General features: G+C 43.4%; 1 protein-coding gene across 1 annotated transcript in view; it reads right to left on the reverse strand.

The window, feature by feature from the left end:
* The window catches only part of LOC124596244 (elongator complex protein 3), an 87416-nt gene that overhangs the window by 39707 nt on the left and 22047 nt on the right, over window positions 1-25662 (reverse strand). The window contains exons 3-6 of the mRNA XM_047135311.1: window positions 11695-11898; window positions 3819-3973; window positions 3399-3687; window positions 2674-2891 (exon numbers count right to left, since the gene is read on the reverse strand). Coding sequence (XP_046991267.1) covers window positions 2674-2891; window positions 3399-3687; window positions 3819-3973; window positions 11695-11898 — 866 coding nt within the window. The remainder of the gene's footprint in view (window positions 1-2673; window positions 2892-3398; window positions 3688-3818; window positions 3974-11694; window positions 11899-25662) is intronic.

Raw genomic sequence — 25662 nt, forward strand, 5'->3', positions numbered from 1 at the left:
GGGCCCCGACCCGGTTTTCGATCGAGATGAACTACTCTGTTTCCACATTGATGAGGCAGAATGTCGTGCGGTCGAGGGTTTTTCGCTTACAGGTTCGCAGGTCGCGTCGGCTACTGCACGGGACCCGGTCCTGCGTCAGGTGATCGGTTTTATTCAACGGGGTTGGCCGGACAGGACCAAGGGCCGGGCATCGGATCCCCTTCGCAACTACCATGCCTTGCGCCTTCGTCTGTCTGCTTGTGATGGTGGTGTTCTTCTGGCCACAGATGGCGCATCTCCACGGGTCGTGGTGCAAGCCTCTCTTCACAAAGATGTTCTCAAACTGTTGCATGAAGGCCATTGGGGGATTTCTCGAACCCCTGGCCCACAGGCACGTTTATTGGCCCGGTATTGATTCGGACATCGCCCACATGGTTGCTGCGTGTGGTCAGTGTGCTCAACAACTGGCTGCACCCCGTACAATGCCCTCTCCGTGGCCTGACCCGGCGCAGCCATGGGAACGGGTGCACGCTGACTTTGCCGGCCCCTTCCTCGGCACCTATTGGCTGCTGTTGATTGATGCCTTCTTGAAGTTTCCGTTTGTTGTTCGATGTCCGTCGCCCACCACTGCGGCGACGATGCTGGCTTTGTCCAAAATCTTTGCGCTAGAAGGTCTTCCATCCACGATCATCACGGATAATGGCCCTCAGTTCTCTTCGCAGGCCTTCTGTGATTTTTGTACTGGACACGGGATTCATCATGTTACAGCACCGCCCTTCCATCCACAATCGAATGGGGAGGTCGAGCGCCTTGTCCGCACTTTCAAAAGCCAGATGAAAAAATTCCTTAGTGATTTTTCCACAGTTGACGCTCTGTTGCATTTTCTGAGTTCTTATCGCTTCACGCCTCTGTGTGATCGCAGCCCTGCTGAACTCTTGCATGGCCGCCAACCGCGCACTCTACTGCACTTGCTTCACCCTGTCAGGCCTTGTACTGTGTCCCCTCATGCGGGAAAATACTCGGTGGACGCCGACGTGTGGGCACGAGGGTATGGATCTCGTCCTAAATGGATTCCAGGGGTGGTCAAGGCTCTTCGTGGCCGCCGGCTTTGTGAAATACATACGGACGACGCCATTACGACCAGATGCGCCCACGAGTGGTGGCCACGCCGGTGCCACCGCCCCTTCCTTCGCCTCCACCAGCCCGAGAAGCCAGTCCTGTCGCTGCTGCCGATCTCCTGTGCGTGTTGCTGCAGCCGATGTCGCTACCGCTTCCGAGTCCGCCGGAACCGGCCCCAGTCGCGACGCCGCCTTCTCCGGGACCCATTTCGCTGGAGCACACCCCCAGGTTCACGACACCTATGGATGCTGCTCCGGAGTTTTCACCCATCATCTCGTCCAGGAGGCACGTTCCACACACGGGTTTCCGTCCTGGACATTTTCGACCGTACTCTCGTGTTTCTCCGCGGGATCTTCTCGGGGCCTCCCAAGAGGCCATGGATGTCTCCGCGCTGTCTGTGTCTCCCAGGAAGTGAGTGTTTTTTTTCAAGGGGGGAAAAATGTTGTGACAGTGCCATGACATTTAAGAGTGCCGCCACGTCAGTATGCGCAAATGGCGATAGAGGCGCTCCGCAACTCGGCTGAGCGCGGGAGTGCCACCTAGCTACGCACGGCGCCGGCCGCATGTCACGGCACGGCAGTCGAATGACCGATACAGAATTGGTAGCATGTAACCAGCTACCTACTATAATGAAAGTTAATAATCTCCGACACAATATAATTTTAAAAAGTATTTTAAGATTTGAAATTTTAGGAGATGGTAATCTTAGAGGAGTTTTGTAGAAATAAGTGGCAACCTCTTTAATTGAATATATATATTTTTTAAATTTAATAGTGTTATTCATTCTGTGATGTTTCTTTCCTCTGGATCAAAATACAAGAAAATTAATGGAAAAAAATAAAGCACAAAAGAAATCAAACAGTGCTGTAGTTTCTTTCAGCTCATACCATAGAAGTCAGTAATCCACATGGTCACAGAAAACAGTAGTAATTCAATACATTGTAAAGGAGTGATGAATTGTATGTGAATCAGTGTGAACACACAACTATGTCGTCTGGTCAGCTGCAGTGCAAAAACAATGAGCCTTTAATGTTTTTTTTTTTTTTTCCAGTCTTTGATCACAATATAAATTCCTTTGATGATGACCTGTTTCAGTCAGTAATGATCATCTTCAGATCTACAATATAAAAAATAATATACACCTAGTGGCAGTGACAATACCATTACTTCTTTATCACATTAGGACTTGGTGTAGAACAGGTATGCTTTACCTTATTTTATCTATACATTTCCCACTTTTTATGAGAGTATACTGTGATATGAAATGCTGTATTGTTTTGAAAGATAGACTGCCCACTAGGTGTATATTATTTTTTATATTGTAGTTCTGAAGATGGTCATTACTGACTGAAACCAGTCATCATCGAAGGAATTTGTATTGTGATCAAAGACCGGAATAAAAAAAACATTTCACACTACCTGGATCACTGTTTATATTCCCAACTATGTTGCAGCTGGTGAAACTAAGAATGAGCCTTTACTCCTCCTATTATTGGTATGACATGTAAAGTTATTTAAACTGAATGAGAAGAGAGTCACATAGATAACAACACAAATAATAAAAAGAAAACTCACCTCACTAATGGCATGGGGATGTCCCTCTGCACCCTGTACACTCTTGTCCACGGAGGTACAAGTGCAAGAATGCGTGCAACAAGGTCAACGAGTGTGCTTGGTGGGTAACTTTTGTACCTTCCAGTTTTCCAGAGTTCATAAAGTCCTGTGCCACGAATCACTAGCGTTGGATAAATCTTTAAACCATCTGCTCGAAATGCTGGATTCTCAAAGAATTCCTGTGGGGACAATTTTAATTGCACTGCTGTGAGACTGACACAAATTTATCTACCTGCATTTTAACCAAATTATTTCTTTTACCAAAACAGCATGAGGGAGAAACACCACTTGCTGTGTAGGAAAAGTACTGAGCAGGAAAAGTTAAAGTGAGAGAGAGAAGGGAAGGGGGAAAGGAGGGGGGAGAGGAGGGAGGGAGGGAGGGAGGGAGAAAGAGGTGGGGGAGCAGGGGGGGGGGGGGGGGGGAGAGAGAGAGAGAGAGAGAGAGAGAGAGAGAGAGAGAGAGAGAGAGAGAGAGAGAGAGAGTGTACTCTGGCTTGTCAAAGGATTCGTCTGAAAGCTAGCAAAGTTTTCTTTCTCTTGTGTTTGTGGGTGTGTCTCTCAATGACTTACAGCTTCTATTATTTGGAGAGTGCTATTCCTTTCTCCTAAATCATTTAATTTTACAGTAGTTTTGAGATACCATTACAATTATAACTTAGCTCCAGTAGTTCTGTATTGATACTTACTATAAACTGTTCAATGTCTCTTTCAAAATCAACATTTGGAAGATCTGGCATCATATGAACAACCACCTTAAAGCCAGCATCTTTTGCCAAATGGAAGCTCTCACAGACTGCCTTCACTGTGTGTCCCCTATTTGTGTCTCTTGCAACATCTTCATATACAGATTGGACTCCAATCTCTAGACGAGTGCATCCATATCTCAACATATCTGACAAATGCCTTTTGAGACAATAATCTGGCCTAGTTTCAATAGTAATTCCAATGCATTTAGTCTTACTTTTCTCTGAATATCTGAAACATACATTCAGCATGATAGTGGGTAGAATAACAAACAGTTATTGCTAGTGCAATTATTATTCACAGAGAACTAAGAGCAATCCATCCTGATGTTTCATGGTGAAATGGAATTTGAGGATACTCACTTCACAGCTTCATCCACATTGTTGCTTGTGTGTCCAGATAGAGCATCATGCAAATTTCTAATAAAATAATCTCTGTAATCCTCTGGCAAGCACATAAAGGTTCCACCCATGACTATAAATTCAACTTTATCTACGCTGTGGCCAAGCTGCTTCAACTGAAAAATGTAATGCACATGAATAATGATAACTCTGTGATGAAAAATCTGCAAATGAGAGGAGATTGTAAATGTGCTAGCACATTAAAGCAATCAGAAATGAAGAATCATCTGACATGGTGTAACACACATTTCTTAACAATGCACAGATAAAGGCTGAATTTTCCTAAGAAGCATTTCATAACATTAGTAGAGTTGGCAGGGAATGACATGTACAAAAAATCCTATTGTTCTGTTGAAGTAGAGAATTATATGTCAGTGGATAATGTGTGACTGGAAACGACTGACAAGCTATGGCTAGTGATGCACTCTGATCACATTGGTGTACTTATTTTTTACCAGTCAGATGATATGGAATTTCCCCTTCATTACTCTCTCCTCTGCATTTTTCTGCCATGTACAATCTCTTTGGTCTTGCTTTTACATTTTGTGAGTTCTTACACAGTCTTTCCTTTCCTCTGCTGCTTCTTTACACTTGCGAACCCACCTATCCCCTTCTTATTTCTGAGTTTTCAACTGCTTTCACCCCTCTGTCAGTCTTCACTTCACATTTTCCCCAAATAAAATCCTTGCTGATATTTCATTATCAATTTCCCTTCTGTGTCTTCCTTTGATGCAGAACTCTGCCTGTCCTGTAATCTTTTGTCTTTATTATTTAAAAAATCTCAATTACGTTTGTTTATTTTGTAAGGTTGCCTGATGACGGTACTGAGTGAAAAAGTTAACACCATTAACATTAAATAGACGAGACTGAGACTGGTTTTTATAATGAAGACATTGCTAGAGGTCTGTGTGGATAAGAAAACAGCTATTTGCATCTGCACCACATCTGCAAGACCCTTATCCACATGTGCAAGTTCCTTATCCGCATTTATGTACACTAAAAGTTTTGTAAAGCAATTTAAGCCACCACCACTCTTCTAAAAGGCTTCTGCCTCTTCTGAATTTTCGTGTGCTAAGTCCACACTCTGCTTTGTTGTGTATTAAGGGTAGACATATTTCCATGACAGCCATATCAAATTTAAACTCTTCTTTTTCATAAAAGAATAAGTACAAAACTTATTTGCTATTTATTTATGCAAATAGCCATTTGATGAGAAGAAATTTCATACTCGTTTTCTAACATTTTATGTGTGGGACTCTTAACTTAGGTGACCATATTTCTATATAACAGGGCCTGCCATATTCTCAATGGTCAGCAAATAATAACATGACTGAAGAGATTTTTCAAATTTTCCTGTGGGCCATTTTCACTGCAAATGGGAAATCAAATGAAGTCATGGCACAAGTGGTCTTATATTGCAAACTGTTAAATGTTAGTCACATAGTTGGTTTATCATATGTACAACAATTACCTCTGTGTTAAAATTATGTCAATGTGTTACTCTTCTCATCATAACAAGTATGTGCTAAAATTGTCAACATGTTACTCTTCTCACCATAACAAGTATAACTTTTAAATATGCTTAATGCAAACATTGATAGCTTCATACATTTTATACCAAACATTATTTAAGACATATTTGATTATCAAACAGGATCGAGAATATGAAAAGGAAAATTCCAAAGAAAAGGTTGTCCTAAAAAAATCTAGTTACCTCGCTGTAGTCACATTTTTAAATTGTATAACTAAGCTCTCTTACAGCAAAAGAAACAGGAATTAGATGTAAGGAAGCTGCTTATAGGATTTAAAAGTATGCAAAACCAGGAAGAAAAACATGTCATCACCTTTAGTCCAGAAGATGTTAAAAGTGTGTATTTCCTTCTCCAGCGCATTGCACAATCAAACATATGTAGTGGTACCGCATCCTCTAAAATATAAAACCTGTAATTGTAAAGTTCAACAAACTGTCTTACAGCAATTCCCACTCCATTGGAAAAGCAGACATCCGGTGGTGAATAATCAAATGGGCAGGCACACCATAGAGAATTCTCACTCACTGTGAGCAACGAAATGTACTGGCACAGTATATTCTCATGATTTGTTGGATGCACCTTACATTATAGCCGACCTCATAGGCATAGCATCAGTCAGAAAGTGCTTCACAGACTGCATAGTTAGTAGGGGCAGCTATAGTGACAATAGCCAGAAGCTAAGGACAGAAAGAGACTTGCACTTTACCTAGACCTTGCAAGCATTCCAAAAATCCCCACAGCTTTCAAGTTTTCAGCTAACATTACAATAGACGTGTGGTGCTGATTCATGCAATATTTTTCACTGATGGCAGGCAACGTAATTTTATGAAAAGCTTATAATAAGATTGACAGTGTCCTTTAATTTTTAACTACAGAGCAATTACTGTGGATATCCATGGATAACCCATGGATATCTAGAACTGCACACACTTTTATCCACAAGATCAATTATTGCACTAACATCTAGACATAGCAGTGGCTGTAGTTCCACAGACATTATGTCTAAAATTATTACTCTTGCCTTTCTCTTTTAGACAGAATTCTGAGTATTTCTCATTTAATTATTGAACTGGGCTCATTATTTGAATGCTGCCTTGCCAAAAAGTCATTGAAACAAAAATTGATTGGTTATTACTAAATCAACTTCTAAATATGTGTGGGCGACAGATATATTTGTGTGCATGTGCAGATAAAATTTGGATATTAAATGGCAATATGTGATTTACATGTATGTATTCATCACTTCAAATTAACTGCTGTGGCCAAAATCAGCTGACTGTACAAGATATAGACTTCTGTCTAATTATTACAGCCAAATAAAGGAACAATAACTTCACTTAATAAATTAATGTCAGAAATGAAAATGAGGGACATCATGTTAAATTACGAAAAAGTCTGTGAGGTTTCTCAACTTATTAAGCCATGTGGGAGAACTAGCCAGCATGGCCTCTCATAGCAAATAATGAGCAAACACACATCTACTGCAGTACTATGTTTGATGCCAGCTTGATTCTGGTTTCCACATTATATCTGCTTATTTGAAGATATTTCATGAGAGTGTTCAGTTGGCCACAGAGAACTAGCCCCATTCCCTGGTTCTGAACACAGGGTGACTGCCACTTTCCATTAGACAGAAAAACTGCAGCGTATGGCAGGCCTATAAAATTTACAGTACCTCTAATCAATGGCATGATCAACCATTGCTTACTCACCACCACCACCACCACCACCACCACCACCACCACCTCAAATAACTTATGCCAAAGTCGGAGCTTGGTTACTCCAGACATACAGCATAATTTTAGACCTGAAATCTGTTTGAAAAGCAAGCACTGTCTGTAATTTTTAAATTTCCCTTGTTCAACATTTCAGCCAAGCTACACAGTTTTATTAAAGTATGTGCATGTGGTTCAAAGCAAGCAGACACACTTGGCTACTCTGCAGATTTTCCTGGCCATATCCTCAGGATTCATCTACCTGAAACACTCTCACTATACAACAATAAGCTATATGTAATTCTAAGAGCACTATAGCAAATGAGCCAAGATCAATGGAGGAGTTTTCCAATTTGCTCTGGTTGCACAAGTGATCCCAAGCAATTTAACTGATTTACCAAAAAGAGAAAATTGACCTGTCCTTCCTTTTTTCCCCATAAGAGCAGTTTAGGGCATTGTGCTATGTATTAGGCTACATTGGGATCCAAGGTTAATGAAGAAGCAGACAACACAGCAGCCAAGGAAGCTTACATACCACACCCTACAAGATATTTTCTCACTGTTCAGTAAGAAAGACAAGAGCTGCTGCAATGAAGAATCACTGGAAGCGACAGACAATAAGCTGCAGGTGGCAAAACTTATTTATTGTCTATGGCATTCTTACGTCCGATTACAGCAACACGACAAAGTGGCATTGACCAGTCACATTTCATTTAATCCCGATCAAAGGCCAGAAGAAAATTTAAGTGGCAGCTAACCCTTTATTTCAGATGACAATATAAATTTGGACATTTTAGGATGTTGCGGAATGACTAGCTCACCCATCTTCAGTTTAGTGGAGACCCAGCCACAAGGATTTACTTTAGTATCTCAATGTATCTATTTTAGTAGAAACTTTTTAGCATTTTACCATTGCAACCACACTCAACTCTCACTATTTTACAATGGGTATTACAGACCCAACTATTGAGGACACAATAACACTATTATCATCATCATCATCATCATCATCATCATCATCATCATATCAGACCACCACCACCACCACCACCACCACCTCCTCCTCCTCCTCCTCCTCCTCCTATTATAAAGTCTCCCACCTCTGGGCCTTTCACTGAGAAACAAAGATTAATAGAGATGCATCCATCTGTGAAAAGATCTATGCACAAAACATAGAACTACTACCATCATCATACCTTAGCAAAAGATCTGGTAGAGAACCGAGAAAATTCTGGCCCTGTGTAAAATCACTAAGTGAGTCTAAGGCTTCCATCCAGTCAATTGTTGACCAATATGGTGTGGCAGTTGAAGGTACCAAATGAAAGCTGAAATTTTAAATTTCACATCCAAGAAACTGTTCACACAGGAGAATCATACAAACATACCATAGTTTGACCAGTGAACAGACTCCAGTATGGAAGACATAGTAATGAGCATCCCTGGCATAGAGAAACAACTGAAGGAGTTGAAAACAAATAAGTCACAAGGTCCGGATGGAATCTCAATTCAATTTTTCAAAGAGTACTCTATGGCATTTGCCTCTTACCTAGCTTGCATTTATTGTGAATCTCTTGTCCAGCACGCAAACACTGCAACTGGACATCCACCGAGCAGCAAAAGGTGGCCTTTTCAAATGAATCACATTTTAAACTCCATCGGGCAGATGGTTGTTGGTGTGTAAAGCTCTGCAACAATCATCAAGAGAGTCTATGCCAGAGGAGAGAGTATTATGGTCTGGGAGAATGTGCTCATGGTATTCTCTGGGTGATCTCATTCTGGAAGGAATAACGGATCAACACAAGTGTGCATCCATCCTACATGTAGTTTGTTTTCTCCTTGGTATGATGGCATCTACCAGAAGGACAATGCAGCATGTCATACAGCTCTCAGTGTATGTGCAAGTTCAAAGGAAACCAGAATGAGTTTAGCATAACCCCCTGCCCACCAAACTCACTGGATTTAAAAGAATCAATAATCTGTGGGACCAAATCAATTGGGCTGTTTACACCATGGGTACTTAACTGAGAAACTTGGGGCAGCTGACCACAGCACTGGAGTCAGCATGTCTCCACATCCCTGTTGGTACCTTCCAGAACCTCACTGACACTTTTCCTCCACATCCACACATTAATGTGAATGGATCATGTATGTAATTCATGTATATATAGTAGTAAATGTAGTCCTGTGACACGAAACATTTACAACTGTCTGCATGCTGGTAGCTGAAGTATTCATGCACTGAGCTTACTGCTATAGAGAACTGGCAGTGTCACCTGTCCATAGCTCAGGAACACCAGGTGAGCAATACCCATCTCCTCCCTCAACCCTCATGGGCTCTTTAGTAACACTGCCTTATATGCAGATGGACGATAGACATATCAATGTGAGTAACCTCATATACACATACACCCAGTGAAGGAGCCTGTGTGGGAACAAGGCCGATATTGCAGGCTGACAGCACTCATCTGTAGTGAGTAGCAGTCTTTGCCTCAGTTGCCATTATTCAATTTGTCTCTATAAGTGGCCTCAGCAGTGAGGACTGTGTCTGTTTAGTGCCATGGATCATGAACTTGTGGTTTCTACCACTTCTTGTTTATAAAAATTTTGATTATGAAATACATGTTGTCCAGTGAAGGTGTGCTTGGAATTGAAGAATTAGAGTCCAAGCATGACTTAGATGGACGACGTATATTTCATAATCAAAGTTCCATATAAGTAAAAGATGGTAGAAACCATATATTCATGAACTGTTGCACTAAACATACAGTAAGAGGTCAGCACTCGAACGACCTATGAATAATTTCTATTGTGGCCCAAGCATGACTTAGATGAACTACATATATTTCATAATCAAAGTTCCATATAAGTAAGAGGTGGTGGAAACCATATATCCATGAACTGTTGCACTAAACACACAGCAAGCAGTCAGCACTTGAATGATCTCTGAATAATTTCTATTGTGGCTCAGTTGAACACTTGGCCAAGAACTGCTTTAGCTTTGTTCCTGGACTAAATGAATATTTACATTGTTTTTATGTTAAGTTATTACATTCCATAAATTTGCATCTGCATCATTCTCCACGAGACACTTAATGGAGTGTGGAGGAAGGTACTCCCCCCTACCCTGTTCCCGTTGTGAATGGTTGGTGGGAAGAATGATTGTTGGTAAGCCCATGCATTGGCTCTAATTTCTCAAATTTCCTCATTGTGGTCATCACATAAAATGTACGTGGGAGGAAGTGGTGGTGGTGGTTAGTGTTTAACGTCCCGTCGACAACGAGGTCATTAGAGACGGAGCGCAAGCTCGGGTTAGGGAGGGATTGGGAAGGAAATCGGCCGTGCCCTTTCAAAGGAACCATCCCGGCATTTGCCTGAAACGATTTAGGGAAATCACAGAAAACCTAAATCAGGATGGCTGGAGATGGGATTGAACCGTCGTCCTCCCGAATGCGAGTCCAGTGTGCTAACCACTGCGCCACCTCGCTCGGTATGGGAGGAAGTAATATGTTATGTCCTTAAGTGATGGTGGAATGTTATGACAGTGTGCGCAATGTTACTATGCAGCAGCTTTAATTTATAACAGCATTATATAATTAGTGAGTCATGAAACTGGAGTATCCTCCTCTTTATGATATTTATGAATGGTGAATACCAATCAGTCATTTGATACAAGTTTCTACAAATTCACCATGTACCAAAATCGTCAAAAGGCATTGGTAGAATCTGACTGCACAGATGGCTCACCACAGACAGCTAATCATGTGTTACCATCACACTCTCAATGTAAATGTTTCTGAAAGCATGCCCAAACAGTCAGCCCACACCACTGGAACTTAGGTGCGTCATGTCACAAATACGTACTTATGATGACACCACACCCTGGCCTGGGAGTAGTTTACATAGGTTTCTGGAAAACAAGTATACAAACTTAGTGTAGGTGACAGTACAGACACAGGCACAACTGCCACAGGAGTGATGTGAAACAGTCCTATAGCTCAATAAAAGGTGAAATAGTACAGCCACCACCATCACTATCCATGCCACATTATATTTGGTGCTGCTGTTTCCATCTACATTTTACATAAGAATCCTGCACTGGTTTATACATTATGGCCTTTCAATCAGGGAATGAATGGACTATATGGTGGTTCAAATCTACTATATGGTGGTTCAATTCTACTCTCTGCTTGCTTCTTCTACGACCCTCCTCAAATCTGTGGAAAACCACAACCCACGCAATGTGTGATCTGAATGACCTGTGGGACCCCCCCCCCCCCCCCCCCCCGCCCTCCTCCCTTCCCCCACGTTACCACAGACAGAATATATCGTTCCAAAAGCAAGGAGTATTTTTTATTCTTTCAGAGTTTCTATCAGTAGTACTAGGAGTTGCATCAAATGATGGTGAGTACTGCCCAGCTTTCTGTCACTCTACAATTTTAAGGCTTAACCATCAGGTCAAGAAAATTACCAAGATCACATATTTTTCTTTATTTCTTTCTCACTGTGCAATTAAACATATTATTACTTAAAAAGGAAAATTATAGTGCAGATGTGGATTAGCTGGAGGCCAAGTTTTTGTAACCTACTTACTTGTTCAACCCTATGTCTTGTTTGTAAATATGGATTGTATCGTGCTCTGATGGCTCGCATGGATGTTGGTTCATATCCTGTGTAAGATTGTGTTGAATACTCAAAATCAGAGTCTGGACCTCCAGGACAATACACACATATGTTACCGGTCATATTGATGTGTGGACAGCGATGTGGCTTGCACATCACAGCAACCACTGCAATCTGCAACAGATTTTAGAGACAGTAAAGATAAAGCTGCATGTATTTCTCGTCAAAATATAAGGAAAATATCATCATCATCATCATCATCATCATCATAATCATCATCAACAACAACAACATCATCAACAAAGAAAAAAGGAAAGGTAACACACACCCGTAACCAATTTGTGCACTGCTTTTCATGCAATATTCTCTTATTTCATCGTGTTCTTGATAAAATAATCAGGCACAAAAATGTTGAAATTATGATTTAGTGGCATCTATATTAAATTTAAGTAATATATACAATCACCTCATTATTTCATATTTTAATCTCATCAATTAGCAATTATAAACTGACATGGTATAATACAGTAGTTTGTTTATTGGTTATGAAAATACACTATCTGGAGCCAGAAGAACAAACTCATCTATATGATACCCGCTGATGCCAGAGACTCTATCACAACATTCAAGGTGTCTGTTAAAATAGTGTGTGCCTTTAGCTGTTTGACCCTCCACACATGAATTGTACACTGATAACTCTGTAGTACAACTCGAGTGTGAGAATGAAAATTTTCTCAAAATCTTTTACTACAAACCAAAAGACTGATGTACAGTTACTTTCTCCATGATCCTCTCTAACCTTTTTTAAGTTGCCTCAGAGCTCAAATTGTTTAAAATTTCTGGCACATCTGGACTCTACATTTGTCCATTGTTTTGATCACCACACAAGTTCTTTCAACACCAGTATTGGCTATGTAAATTGTGATTACACTATTCAAGATTTGCTTTTCTTAAAACTGATGTAACTCTATACAGAATATCTACCTTCATGACAAAAACTAATTTGTCACATAAAACCTCAGAGACCAAAATATATAAGTAACATGTAAAGGGAAAAGTCAATAAAAACACGAATGAAAGTTTTAACACACTCTTTTAACAGAGATGGTCCATAAATGCCCGATATGCCTCAAAGGCATCACGAATTTCTTCAATTCTCAGCACAAATATTGTAAGAGACTCAACTGTTCAGAGTCAAGGCCATTTTGCACTCAGTGCTGAACACACAAAATTCAAGCTTTCGCAACCAACGGTTGCTTCATCAGGAATGAGGGAAGGAGAGGGAAAGACGAAAGGATGTGGGTTTTAAGGGAGAGGGTAAGGAGACATTCCAATCCCGGGAGCGGAAAGACTTACCTTAGGGAGAAAAAAGGACACGTATACACTAGCGCGCGCACGCACACGCACACGCACACACACACACACACACACACATATACAGACACAAGCAGACATATGTAAGGCAAAGAGTTTGGGCAGAGATGTCAGTCGAGCCGGAAGTACAAAGGCAAAGATGTTGTTGAAAGACAGGTGAGATATGGGCAGCGGCAACTTGAAATTAGCGGAGGTTGAGGCCTGGCGGATAACGAGAAGAGAGGATATACTGAAGGGCAAGTTCCCATTCTGGATTTCTGAAAGGTTGGTGTTAGTGGGAAGTATATAGATAACCCGGACGGTGTGACACTGCCAAGATGTGCTGGCTGTGAACCATGGCATTTTTAGCCACAGGGTGATCCTCATTACCAACAAACACTGTCTGCCTGTGTCCATTAATGCGAATGGACAGTTTGTTGCTGGTCATTCCCACGTAGAAAGCTTCACAGTGTAGACAGGTCAGTTGGTAAATCACGTGGGTGCTTTCACACGTGGCTCTGCCTTTGATCATGTACACCTTCCGGGTTACAGGACTGGAGTAGGTGGTGGTGGGTGGGTGCATGGGACAGGTTTTACACCTGGGGAGATTACATGGGTAGGAGCCAGAGGGTAGGGAAGGTAGTTTGGGGATTTCATAGGGATGAACTAAGAGGTTACGAAGGTTAGGTGGACGGCAGAAAGACAATCTTGGTGGAGTGGGGAGGATTTCATGAAGGATGGATCTCATTTCAGGACGGATTTGAGGAAGTCGTATCCCTGCTGGAGAGCCACATTCAGAGTCTGATCCAGTCCCGGAAAGTATCCTGTCACAAGTGGGGCACTTTTGGGGTTCTTCTGTGGGAGGTTCTGGGTTTGAGGGAATGAGGAAGTGGCTCTGGTTATTTGCTTCTGTACCAAGTAACACATTGGGTAAGGATTCCAGGCGTTCGAGAAAGTGGTTGGTGTCTTTGATGAAGGATGGAAGACTGCATGTAATGGGTTGAAGGTGTTGATCTATGTAGGCAGAGATACGTTCTGTGAGGCTTGGTAACCAGCTACAATGGGGCGGCCGGGATGATTGGGTTTGAGAATTTTAGGAAGAAGGTAAAAGGTAGGGGTGCGGGGTGTCGGTGGAGTCAGGTGAAAGGTTTTGTAGGGGACCTAAGTTTCTGAGGATTCCTTGGAGCTCCGCCTGGACATCAGGAATGGGATTACCTTGGCAAACTTTGTATGTAGTGTTGTCTGAAAGCTGACACAGTCCTTCAGCCACATACTCCCGATGATCAAGTACCACGGTCGTGGAACCCTTGTCCGCCGGAAGAATGACGATGGATCGGTCAGCCTTCAGATCACGGATAGCCTGGGCTTCAGCAGTGGTGATGTTGGGAGTAGGATTAAGGTTTTTTAAGAAGGATTGAGAGGCAAGGCTGGAAGTCAGACCGATCCATCGTCATTCTTCTGGCGGACAAGGGTTCCACGACCGTGGTACTTGATCGTCGGGAGTATGTAGCTGAGGGACTGCGTCAGCTTTCAGACAACACTACATACAAAGTTTGCCAAGGTAATCCCATTCCTGATGTCCAGGCGGAGCTCCAAGGAATCCTCAGAACCTTAGGCCCCCTAAAAAACCTTTCACCTGACTCCATCAACCTCCTGACCCCACTGACACCCCACACCCCTACCTTTTACCTCCTTCCTAAAATTCACAAACCCAATCATCCCGGCCGCCCCATTGTAGCTGGTTACCAGGCCCCCACAGAACGTATCTCTGCCTACGTAGATCAACACCTTCAACCCATTACATGCAGTCTTCCATCCTTCATCAAAGACACCAACCACTTTCTCGAACGCCTGGAATCCTTACCCAATGTGTTACCCCCGGAAACCATCCTTGTAACCATTGATGCTACTTCCTTATACACAAATATTCCGCACGTCCAGGGCCTCACTGCGATGGAGCACTTCCTTTCACGCCGATCACCTGCCACCCTACCTAAAACCTCTTTCCTCATTACCTTAGCCAGCTTCATCCTGACACACAACTGCTTCACTTTCGAAGGCCAGACATACCAACAATTGGAGGGAATAGCCATGGGTACCAGGATGGCCCCCTCGTACGCCAACCTATTCATGGGTCGCTTAGAGGAAGCCTTCTTGGTTACCCAGGCCTACCAACCCAAAGTTTGGTACAGATTTATTGATGACATCTTCATGATCTGGACTCACAGTGAAGAAGAACTCCAGAATTTCCTCTCCACCTTCAACTCCTATGGTTCCATCAGATTCACCTGGTCCTACTCCAAATCCCATGTCACTTTCCTTGACGTTGACCTCCATCTGTCCAATGGCCAGCTTCACACGTCCGCCCACATCAAACCCACCAACAAACAACAGTACCTCCATTATGACAGCTGCCACCCATTCCACATCAAACGGTCCCTTCCCTACAGCCTAGGTCTTCATGGCAAACAAATCTGCTCCAGTGCGGAATACCTGAACCATTACACCAACAACCTGAAAACAGCTTTCGCATCCCGCAACTACCCTCCTGACCTGGTACAGAAGCAAATAATCAGAGCCACTTCCTCATTCCCTCAAACCCAGAACCTCCCACAGAAGAACCCCAAAAGTGCCCCACTTGTGACAGGATACTTTCCGGGACTGGATCAGACTCTGAATGTGGCTCTCCAGCAGGGATACGACTTCCTCAAATCCTGTCCTGAAATGAGATCCATCCTTCATGAAATCCTCCCCACTCCACCAAGATTGTCTTTCTGCCGTCCACCTAACCTTCGTAACCTCTTAGTTCATCCCTATGAAATCCCCAAACTACCTTCCCTACCCTCTGGCTCCTACCCTTGTAACCGCCCCCGGTGTAAAACCTGTCCCATGCACCCTCCCACCACCACCTACTCCAGTCCTGTAACCCGAACGGTGTACATGATCAAAGGCAGAGCCACATGTGAAAGCACCCACGTGATTTACCAACTGACCGGCCTACACTGTGAAGCTTTCTATGTGGGAATGACCAGCAACAAACTGTCCATTCGCATTAATGGACACAGGCAGACAGTGTTTGTTGGTAATGAGGATCGCCCTGTGGCTAAACATGCCTTCGTGCACAGACAGCACATCTTGGCACAGTGTCACACCGTCCTGGTTATCTGGATACTTCCCACTAACACCAACCTGTCAGAACTACGGAGATGGAAACTTGCCCTTCAGTATATCCTCTCTTCTCGTTATCCGCCAGGCCTCAACCTCCACTAATTTCAAGTTGCCGCCGCTCATACCTCACCTGTCATTCAATAACATCTTTGCCTCTGTACTTCCACCTCGACTGACATCTCTGCCCAAACTCTTTGCCTTACATATGTCTGCTTGTGTCTGTATATGTGCAGGTGTGTGTGTGTGTGTGTGTGTGTGTGTGTGTGTGTGTGTGTGTGTGTGTGTGTGCGCGCGCAAGCGCCAGTGTATATCTGTCCCTTTTCCCCACCAAGGTAAGTCTTTCTGCTCCCGGGATTGGAATGACTCCTTACCCTCTCCTTTAAAACCCACATCCTTTCGTCTTTCCCTATTAAGCAACCGTGGGTTGCGAAAGCTTGAGATTTGTGTGTGTGTTTGCTATTGTCTCTATCAACATACCAACGCTTACATTTGGTAAGTTACAGAAAATATATATATATATATATATATATATATATATATATATATATATATATATATATAGCTTTCGCAGCCCACGGTTGCTTCATCAGGAAAGAGGGAAGGAGAGGGAAAGACGAAAGGATGTGGGTTTTAAGGGAGAGGGTAAGGAGTCATTCCAATCCCGGGAGCGGAAAGACTTACCTTAGGGGGGAAAAGCAGCAGGTATACAATCGCGCGCGCGCACACACACACACACACACACACACACACACACACACACACCCATCCATCCACACATATACAGACAGACATATGTCTGCTTGTGCGAAGAGCACCGCAGTTGCGGCGGTGTCCCGATCTTCCCCTCGGACCTTGAAAATCCGGGAGAGGGCCACGTGGAGGTGTCGCGCCGGTTCGTACCCATATCCGCAGCAGGTCTCCAAGGTGAAGAGCCTCTAGTCGATAGAATAATGTAGGTAAGGGAAGTCGGCAAATTGGATCCGTAACTTCGGGATAAGGATTGGCTCTGAGGATCGGGGCGTGTCGGGCTTGGTCGGGAAGTGGGTCAGCGCTAACGTGCCGGGCCTGGGCGAGGTGAGTGCCGTAGGGGTGCCGGTAAGTGCGGGCGTTTAGCGCGGGCGTGGTCTGCTCTCGCCGTTGGTTGGCCTCGTGCTGGCCGGCGGTGCAGGATGCGCGCGCCTGCGCGGCGTTCGCGCCTCGGTGCTTCAACCTGCGTGCAGGATCCGAGCTCGGTCCCGTGCCTTGGCCTCCCACGGATCTTCCTTGCTGCGAGGCCGCGTCCGCCTTAGCGTGCTCCTCCGGGGGCGCGCGGGTGCGCGGATTCTCTTCGGCCGCCATTCAACGATCAACTCAGAACTGGCACGGACTGGGGGAATCCGACTGTCTAATTAAAACAAAGCATTGCGATGGCCCTAGCGGGTGTTGACGCAATGTGATTTCTGCCCAGTGCGCGCGCGAGTGTATACCTGTCCCTTTTTCCCTCTAAGGTAAGTCTTTCCACTCCCGGGATTGGAATGACTCCTTACCCTCTCCCTTAAAACCCACATCCTTTCATCTTTCCTTCTCCTTTCCTCTTTCCTGATGAAGCAACCGTTTGTTGCGAAAGTTTGAATTTTGTGTGTATGTTTGTGTGTCTATCGACCTGCCAGCACTTTCGTTTGGTAAGTCACATTATATATATATATATATATATATATATATATATAAAAATATAATGGAAGGAAACATTCCACGTGGGAAAAATTATATATAAAAAACAAAGATGAGGTGACTTACCGAACAAAAGCGCTGGCAGGTCGATAGACACACAAACAAACACAAACACACACACAAAATTCAAGCTTTCGCAACAAACTGTTGCCTCATCAGGAAAGAGGGAAGGAGAGGGGAAGACGAAAGGAAGTGGGTTTTAAGGGAGAGGGTAAGGAGTCATTCCAATCCCGGGAGCGGAAAGACTTACCTTAGGGGGAAAAAAGGACAGGTATACACTCGCACACACGCACATATCCATCCACACATACAGACACAAGCAGACATATTTAAAGACAAAGAGTTTGGGCAGAGATGTCAGTCGAGGCAGAAGTGTAGAGGCAAAGAAGTTGTTGAAAGACAGGTGAGGTATGAGTGGCGGCAACTTGAAATTAGCGGAGATTGAGGCCTGGCGGATGACGAGAATAGAGGATATACTGAAGGGCAAGTTCCCATCTCCGGAGTTCGGATAGGTTGGTGTTGGTGGGAAGTATCCAGATAACCCGGACGGTGTAACACTGTGCCAAGATGTGCTGGCTGTGCACCAAGGCATGTTTAGCCACAGGGTGATCCTCATTACCAACAAACACTGTCTGCCTGTGTCCATTCATGCGAATGGCTTCATCCTGACCCACAACTTCTTCACTTTTGAGGGCCAGACATACCAACAATTAAAGGGAACAGCCATGGGCACCAGGATGGCCCCCTCGTACGCCAACCTATTCATGGGTCGCTTAGAGGAAGCCTTCTTGGTTACCCAAGTCTGCCAACCCAAAGTTTGGTACAGATTTATTGATGACATCTTCATGATCTGGACTCACAGTGAAGAAGAACTCCAGAATTTCCTCTCCAACCTCAACTCCTTTGGTTCCATCAGTTTCACCTGGTCCTACTCCAAATCCCATGCCACTTTCCTTGACGTTGACCTCCACCTGTCCAATGGCCAACTTCACACGTCCGTCCACATCAAACCCACCAACAAGCAACAGTACCTCCATTATGACAGCTGCCACCCATTCCACATCAAACGGTCCCTTCCCTACAGCCTAGGTCTTCGTGGCAAACGAATCTGCTCCAGTCCGGAATCCCTGAATCATTACACCAACAACCTGAAAACAGCTTTCGCATCCCGCAACTACCCTCCCGACCTGGTACAGAAGCAAATAACCAGAGCCACTTCCTCGTCCCCTCAAACCCAGAATCCCCCACAGAAGAACCACAAAAGTGCCCCACTTGTGACAGGATACTTTCCGGGACTGGACCAGACTCTGAATGTGGCTCTCCAGCAGGGATACGACTTCCTCAAATCCTGCCCTGAAATGAGGTCCATCCTTCATGAAATCCTCCCCACTCCGCCAAGAGTGTCTTTCCGCCGTCCACCTAACCTTCGTAACCTGTTAGTTCATCCCTATGAAATCCCCAAACCACCTTCCCTACCCTCTGGCTCCTATCCTTGTAACCGCCCCCGATGCAAAACCTGTCCCATGCACCCTCCCACCACCACCTACTCCAGTCCTGTAACCCGGAAGGTGTACACGATCAGAGGCAGAGCCACGTGTGAAAGCACCCACGTGATTTACCAACTGACCTGCCTACACTGTGATGCATTCTATGTGGGAATGACCAGCAACAAACTGTCCATTCGCATGAATGGACACAGGCAGACAGTGTTTGTTGGTAATGAGGATCACCCTGTGGCTAAACATGCCTTGGTGCACAGCCAGCACATCTTGGCACAGTGTTACACCGTCCGGGTTATCTGGATACTTCCCACCAACACCAACCTATCCGAACTCCGGAGATGGGAACTTGCCCTTCAGTATATCCTCTATTCTCGTCATCCGCCAGGCCTCAATCTCCGCTAATTTCAAGTTGCCGCCACTCATACCTCACCTGTCTTTCAACAACTTCTTTGCCTCTACACTTCTGCCTCGACTGACATCTCTGCCCAAACTCTTTGTCTTTAAATATGTCTGCTTGTGTCTGTATGTGTGGATGGATATGTGCGTGTGTGCGAGTGTATACCTGTCCTTTTTTCCCCCTAAGGTAAGTCTTTCCGCTCCCGGGATTGGAATGACTCCTTACCCTCTCCCTTAAAACCCACTTCCTTTCGTCTTCCCCTCTCCTTCCCTCTTTCCTGATGAGGCAACAGTTTGTTGCGAAAGCTTGAATTTTGTGTGTGTGTTTGTGTTTGTTTGTGTGTCTATCGACCTGCCAGCGCTTTTGTTCGGTAAGTCACCTCATCTTTGTTTTTTATATATATATATAAAAACAAAGATGATGTGACTTACCAAATGAAAGTGCTGGCAGGTCAACAGACACACAAAATTCTAGCTTTCGCAACCAATGGTTGCTTCGTCAGGAAAGAGGGAAGGAGAGGGAAAGATGAAAGGATGTGGGCTTTAAGGGAGAGGGTAAGGAGTCATTCCAATCCCGGGAGCGGAAAGACTTACCTTGGGGGAAAAAAGGACAGGTATACACTCACACACACACACACACACACACACACATATCCATCGGAACATACACAGACACGAGCAGACACAATGTAAGTCTTTCCGCTCCTGGGATTGGAATGACTCCTTACCCTCTCCCTTAAAACCCACATCCTTTCATCTTTCCCTCTCCTTCCCTCTTTCCTGACGAAGCAACCGTTGGTTGCGAAAGCTACAATTTTGTGTGTATGTTTGTGTGTCTGTCGACCTACCAGCACTTTCATTTGGTAAGTCACATCATCTTTGTTTTTAGATATATTTTTCCTACGTGGAATGTTTCACACACAATTTTTGTTCTGGTCAGATGTCAGTGCTTGTTATTGCTCTATTGCTCAGCTGTCATACAGAGATACTAATAAATTGTTTTACTGTTGAACAATGTCCTGCCATTGTCAAAATTTATTACTTATACAGGGAAAGTTCTCTGAAAACCTTTCACAAATTGTCTACAACTTTTGGTGGGCAAAATGTACCCTATTCATCAACAATTCTATGAGTAACAAAAAAGTTTGAGGAAATTGGTTCAGTTGCAGATGTGGATATACCAAAATGATATCATAACAGCCAGTCTACGGAAAAGACTCCCCTCAGTAAATGTGGTGTAGCCCAAGACCCTGAACCTCGATGTGCCATCAATCAAAAGAACACCCTGGACCTTGATTTGCCATAGATCAAAACACTGAACGTTTTGCAGAGCACAATGCAGCAAATTCTGACAAAGAATCTTTGTCTACATCATTACAACATTCAACTGACATCATAACTACTGTCAACCAGTCATTTGCAACAGCGTGCATTCTACAATTATGTTGGAAAACCAGTATGACAATTTTAAAGCAATACTGCCTTTACAATGAGGTGCATTTTTAAATAGACGGCTACATCAGCAAGCATAACTGTTAGATGATGAGAAACATCACACAACAACTAAACAGCTGATGCCTGCGGAATGAGCCACCGTTTGGTGCAGGTTCTGGGTGGGCAGAATGATTGGTCTTATTTTTTCCAAGCATGTCACAGGTGGATGGCATACATTACTGCAACATGATAAGAGAGTTTCTCTGGCCCAAACTAGAGGTGATGAATCAAAACCAAGTGGTTCCAGCAAGATGGCACCATCTGTCTTCCTATACCTGCATCATTTGCACTGTTGTGTGAGAAATTTCAGATTCACGTCATCTAATGCCATGGACAGTTGAATTGGTCACCAACATGTTGCGACTTGAAACCATGTGACTATTTACTGAAGAGTTATGTGAAATAACATGTTCATGTAAACAAACTGAGACTGATTCCTGAGCTAACAGACCAAACTGAGCATGTCATTGTGGAAATCAAGCCACAGAAATGTGCTAAAACTTTGTAGAAGAGTAATGTTAACAAAGTTGTGGGAGACATTTGTCCAACATTGTTTTTCATACATAACTGAATTGTGTACCGATAAATTTAAAATAAGAGTATTTAAACTTCTGAGTAACTTCTGAAGTAACTTCAGAAGTAACTTCAGAAGTTCAAGTAACTTCTGAAAGTAACTTCAGAAAAAATGAAACTCTGCATCTTTATTGGGATATACATTATAAATGTGGTTGTGATGGTGGTGGTATTTGTACTAAAATAACAGTTCTGAATAGTGCAGTTGGCTGATCACTCACAGTCACACCACATCCATCTTATCACCTGGGGCACGGGGTGGGGTGGGGTGGGGCGGGGCGGGTGGGGGGGAGCGTTTGTCAGGTAGTAAACAAACCTATGCATTTTTATTATATCTGTAACTCATGTTGATGAATACCAAAGAGTTCAATTATCCAAAAGAATGACAACTCCTTCCATAGCATTTGTAGGTACAGAAGGAAGTCACCAATGTTCTAGACTTGTTTAGCTATAGGGTACAAGCACTGCATAGTTTCAAAAGCACTTGGGGGCTGGAAAAGACAAGGACTTTCACAGCACAAAAACAGTTCATCAGCTCCTACACTCACAAAATGGCCAGTAATTCAGCATCAAACACTATAATTCTATTTGGTGAACAAACCTTAAGGATGCACTCAAGGCAAATCAAGGGGCTATCTAGAAGGTCCTCCACTTTATCCACATATGAATATTACCATACAGTTGCAGTGTTTATTTAAAATCTCACAAAATGTCATGTTAAAAACATATTTAAGCGTAGCACTCACCAATATATCACGGGGAAGGGAAAGGGGTGTAGGGGGTGGGGGTGGGGGTGCAGGGTGGGGAATCTAGGCCTCTGCAGTTGGCTTCAACCCTGTATTATGTTTTTATTTTGCTCAGATCCCGAATGACCGAACTGCTCACAGGAAATTATCATTCTCATGGCAGAGCAACCAATGATTTGGAACACCGATATTCTGGAACAGCAAACAAGTTGTTTTGCTGACTGCCTGATTAACATTGTGGAGTTGCTGCTGAATGGCACGTAATGGTTCTATAGTATCAGCATAAATGCTCGATATGAACCTGGTCCTGTACGAATCTGTGGTTGGCCTAAACGTCTCATGGCAGAACTGTCTAGAGATATACAACTCTCACTGATTTGTACATCATGCAACCATAATCTGGGATCGCAATGAAAATTTAAGAGCTCCTCACTTATCATATAAATCTAAACAACAAATAAAAATTTGTGTCAGGACCAGGACTTCAACCTGGAAGTTGTAATTCTTTCCTATCTTGGCAAATTCTTACATTTCTGCTTACTTATTTAACACTTCCCTTTGATGGCAATGTCAGTAATATTGGGCACTGTGGCAGCCTGCTTGTTGAAGTTTTTGTTATTTTGTCCTATGATTCTGCAATCTATTTGTTGTCTTGGTCTTTCTGCAACTGACACATAGGCTGCAGGCATAGATAAGAGTAGTTCCATTACTCGTGCACTTGCAGGAAGATGCATTTATGCTTATGCTATGTTTTGCACCTGTATGGACATATCAGTTACAGTGACAGGCTTTTAATTATACTAAGGCGAGTGATATAGTGAATGTGAGTAGCTGTACAGTTTGTGCAACATCTTCACCTCAACAAAAGGAATTTGCTTCATGACTTATCTCCCCAGCCTTGGTCTTCCTCCGTAACTTTTATCCCCCTCCCACTTCCCTATATTACTAAGCTGATGATTCCTCAACGCCTCTCAGTGTGTTCTATCAAATCAAACACTTCTTTTACACACATTATGTCAGAGAGCTCTTTTCTCCCTAGTGTGATACAGTACATTTAGCTTCTTCCGCATTTCTTAGTAATATAATTCTTACAATCTGTACATGTTTTTCTATTTAGAAGGCATAATCACATGTTTTTTAACCTTAACATGTTAAACCAGGCAGTCTATAGTGCAACTGTTATTCATTTATTTGTTCTGAAGATCCAGTAACTGTTTCTTTCAGCCCAGTCAGTCAGGCTCCAGCTATCTGCTATACACCAGCAGATCATCAAGTTAGGTATTTAACTTTTTCGGTGTTTTCTTGGTAGTGCTGGGACAGATAGGATGTGGGCATGCTGTATGTGGATAGAGGAGGAGCTGAATGCAGTTTGTGAACAGCTGAAATCACTTTTGACTATGGTCTGCCATCTTCAGGCTGCTGCAGCCTGTTCCGGGATGTAGTAGTGGTGGAGCTTGAGGCTTTTTCGGGCTAGGCAGCAGAACACTCACAAGGTGATACGCAGATAGCGAAATAATCCTGCGTTCAGATTAAAGACACTTTGACCATCAAAATTTTATCAATAAACTGACTAATTATTTTGTAATAACTTCCTGAATTTATGCCCTCCAAGGTATATGTAATTCTCAAATTATTCTTGATGAAATTATTTTATTGGATAGATAAAAAAAATCTATTCACCAAGTGGTGGCAGAACATACACATAAAAGACTGATGTGATTGGCAAGCTTTCGGAGCCAGTGGCTCCTCCTTCAGGCAGAAGGGTTGAAGGGGAAGGAAGAAGAGCAAAGGAAAAGGACTGGAGAGGTCTAGGAGAAGGGGTAGATTTTGGGAAGGTCACCCAGAACTGTGGGTCTGACGAGACTTACCGTATGGGATTATTACCGTATTGGATTATTACTGCATGGTAAGTCTCCCCTGACCCACAGTTCTGGGTGACTTTCCCAAAATCTATCCCATTTCCTAGACCTCTCCAGTCCTTTTCCTTCACCCCTCTTCCTTCCTCTTCAACCCTTCTGACTGAAGAAGGAGCCACTGGCTCCAAAAGCTTGCCAATCACAACAGTCTTTTGTGTGTTTGTTCTGCTGCTGCTGCTTGGTAAGTACGTTTTTTATCTATCCAATTAAATAATTTTATCAAATTATTCTTGGGGTCAAGAGCTGGCTGAAACCCAAAGTAGGGAGCTCTGAAATATTTAGCGACTAATGGAACGTATTTCACAAAGACACCACAGCAAGGAGTGTGTTCATTCCAGTCGACATAAATGTTGGCGATAATAAGGTCAATTTTGAGTGTGACTGACGTTATCAGCCTGTGTGTAACAGGTCGAGGTAAAATGAAGTTAATTATTGGATTTTTTTTTTACCTGCCACCTCATCCCACCAAGACAGTTTCAGAATCATTCAAAGAAAGTCTATGCTTATCAGCACGGAAATGCCCAGATCGTACAACATTAGTTGGAGGTGACTTTAACCTACCGAATATAGACGGATATGCCTGTGGATTCACTGCAGTGGGTACAGACAAGCAGTTTCGCAAAGTACTTTTGGCCACTTTTTTTTTTTTTAACTTGTCTTCAGCAGCTAGATCAACAGTACACACAATGGAAATATGGCTCAAAGACTTCTAAAAGAGCAGGACACAGTATGTTCTCCTCGACAGTGAGTGCTCATCAGAGACAAGGGTATCATCAGGAGTACCCACGGGAAATGCAATAAACCCATATTATTCTCCATAAAAATAAATGAACTGACAAACAGGATGAGCAGCAATCTGTGGTCGTTTGCTGATGATGCCGTGGTGTACAGAAAGGTGTCTGTTGAGTGACTGTAGGAGGATACAAGGTGACTTGGACAAAATTTTCAGTTGTGGTGATGAATGGCAGCTAGCTCTAAATGTAGGAAAATAGAAGTTAATGCAGGTGAGTGGGAAAAACAGTCACATAATGCATGAATACAGCACTGGTACTGTGCTACTTGACACAGCCAGGTTGATTA

This window comes from Schistocerca americana, chromosome 2 (genome assembly GCF_021461395.2).
Source record: "Schistocerca americana isolate TAMUIC-IGC-003095 chromosome 2, iqSchAmer2.1, whole genome shotgun sequence".
Lineage (NCBI taxonomy): Eukaryota > Metazoa > Arthropoda > Insecta > Orthoptera > Acrididae > Schistocerca > Schistocerca americana.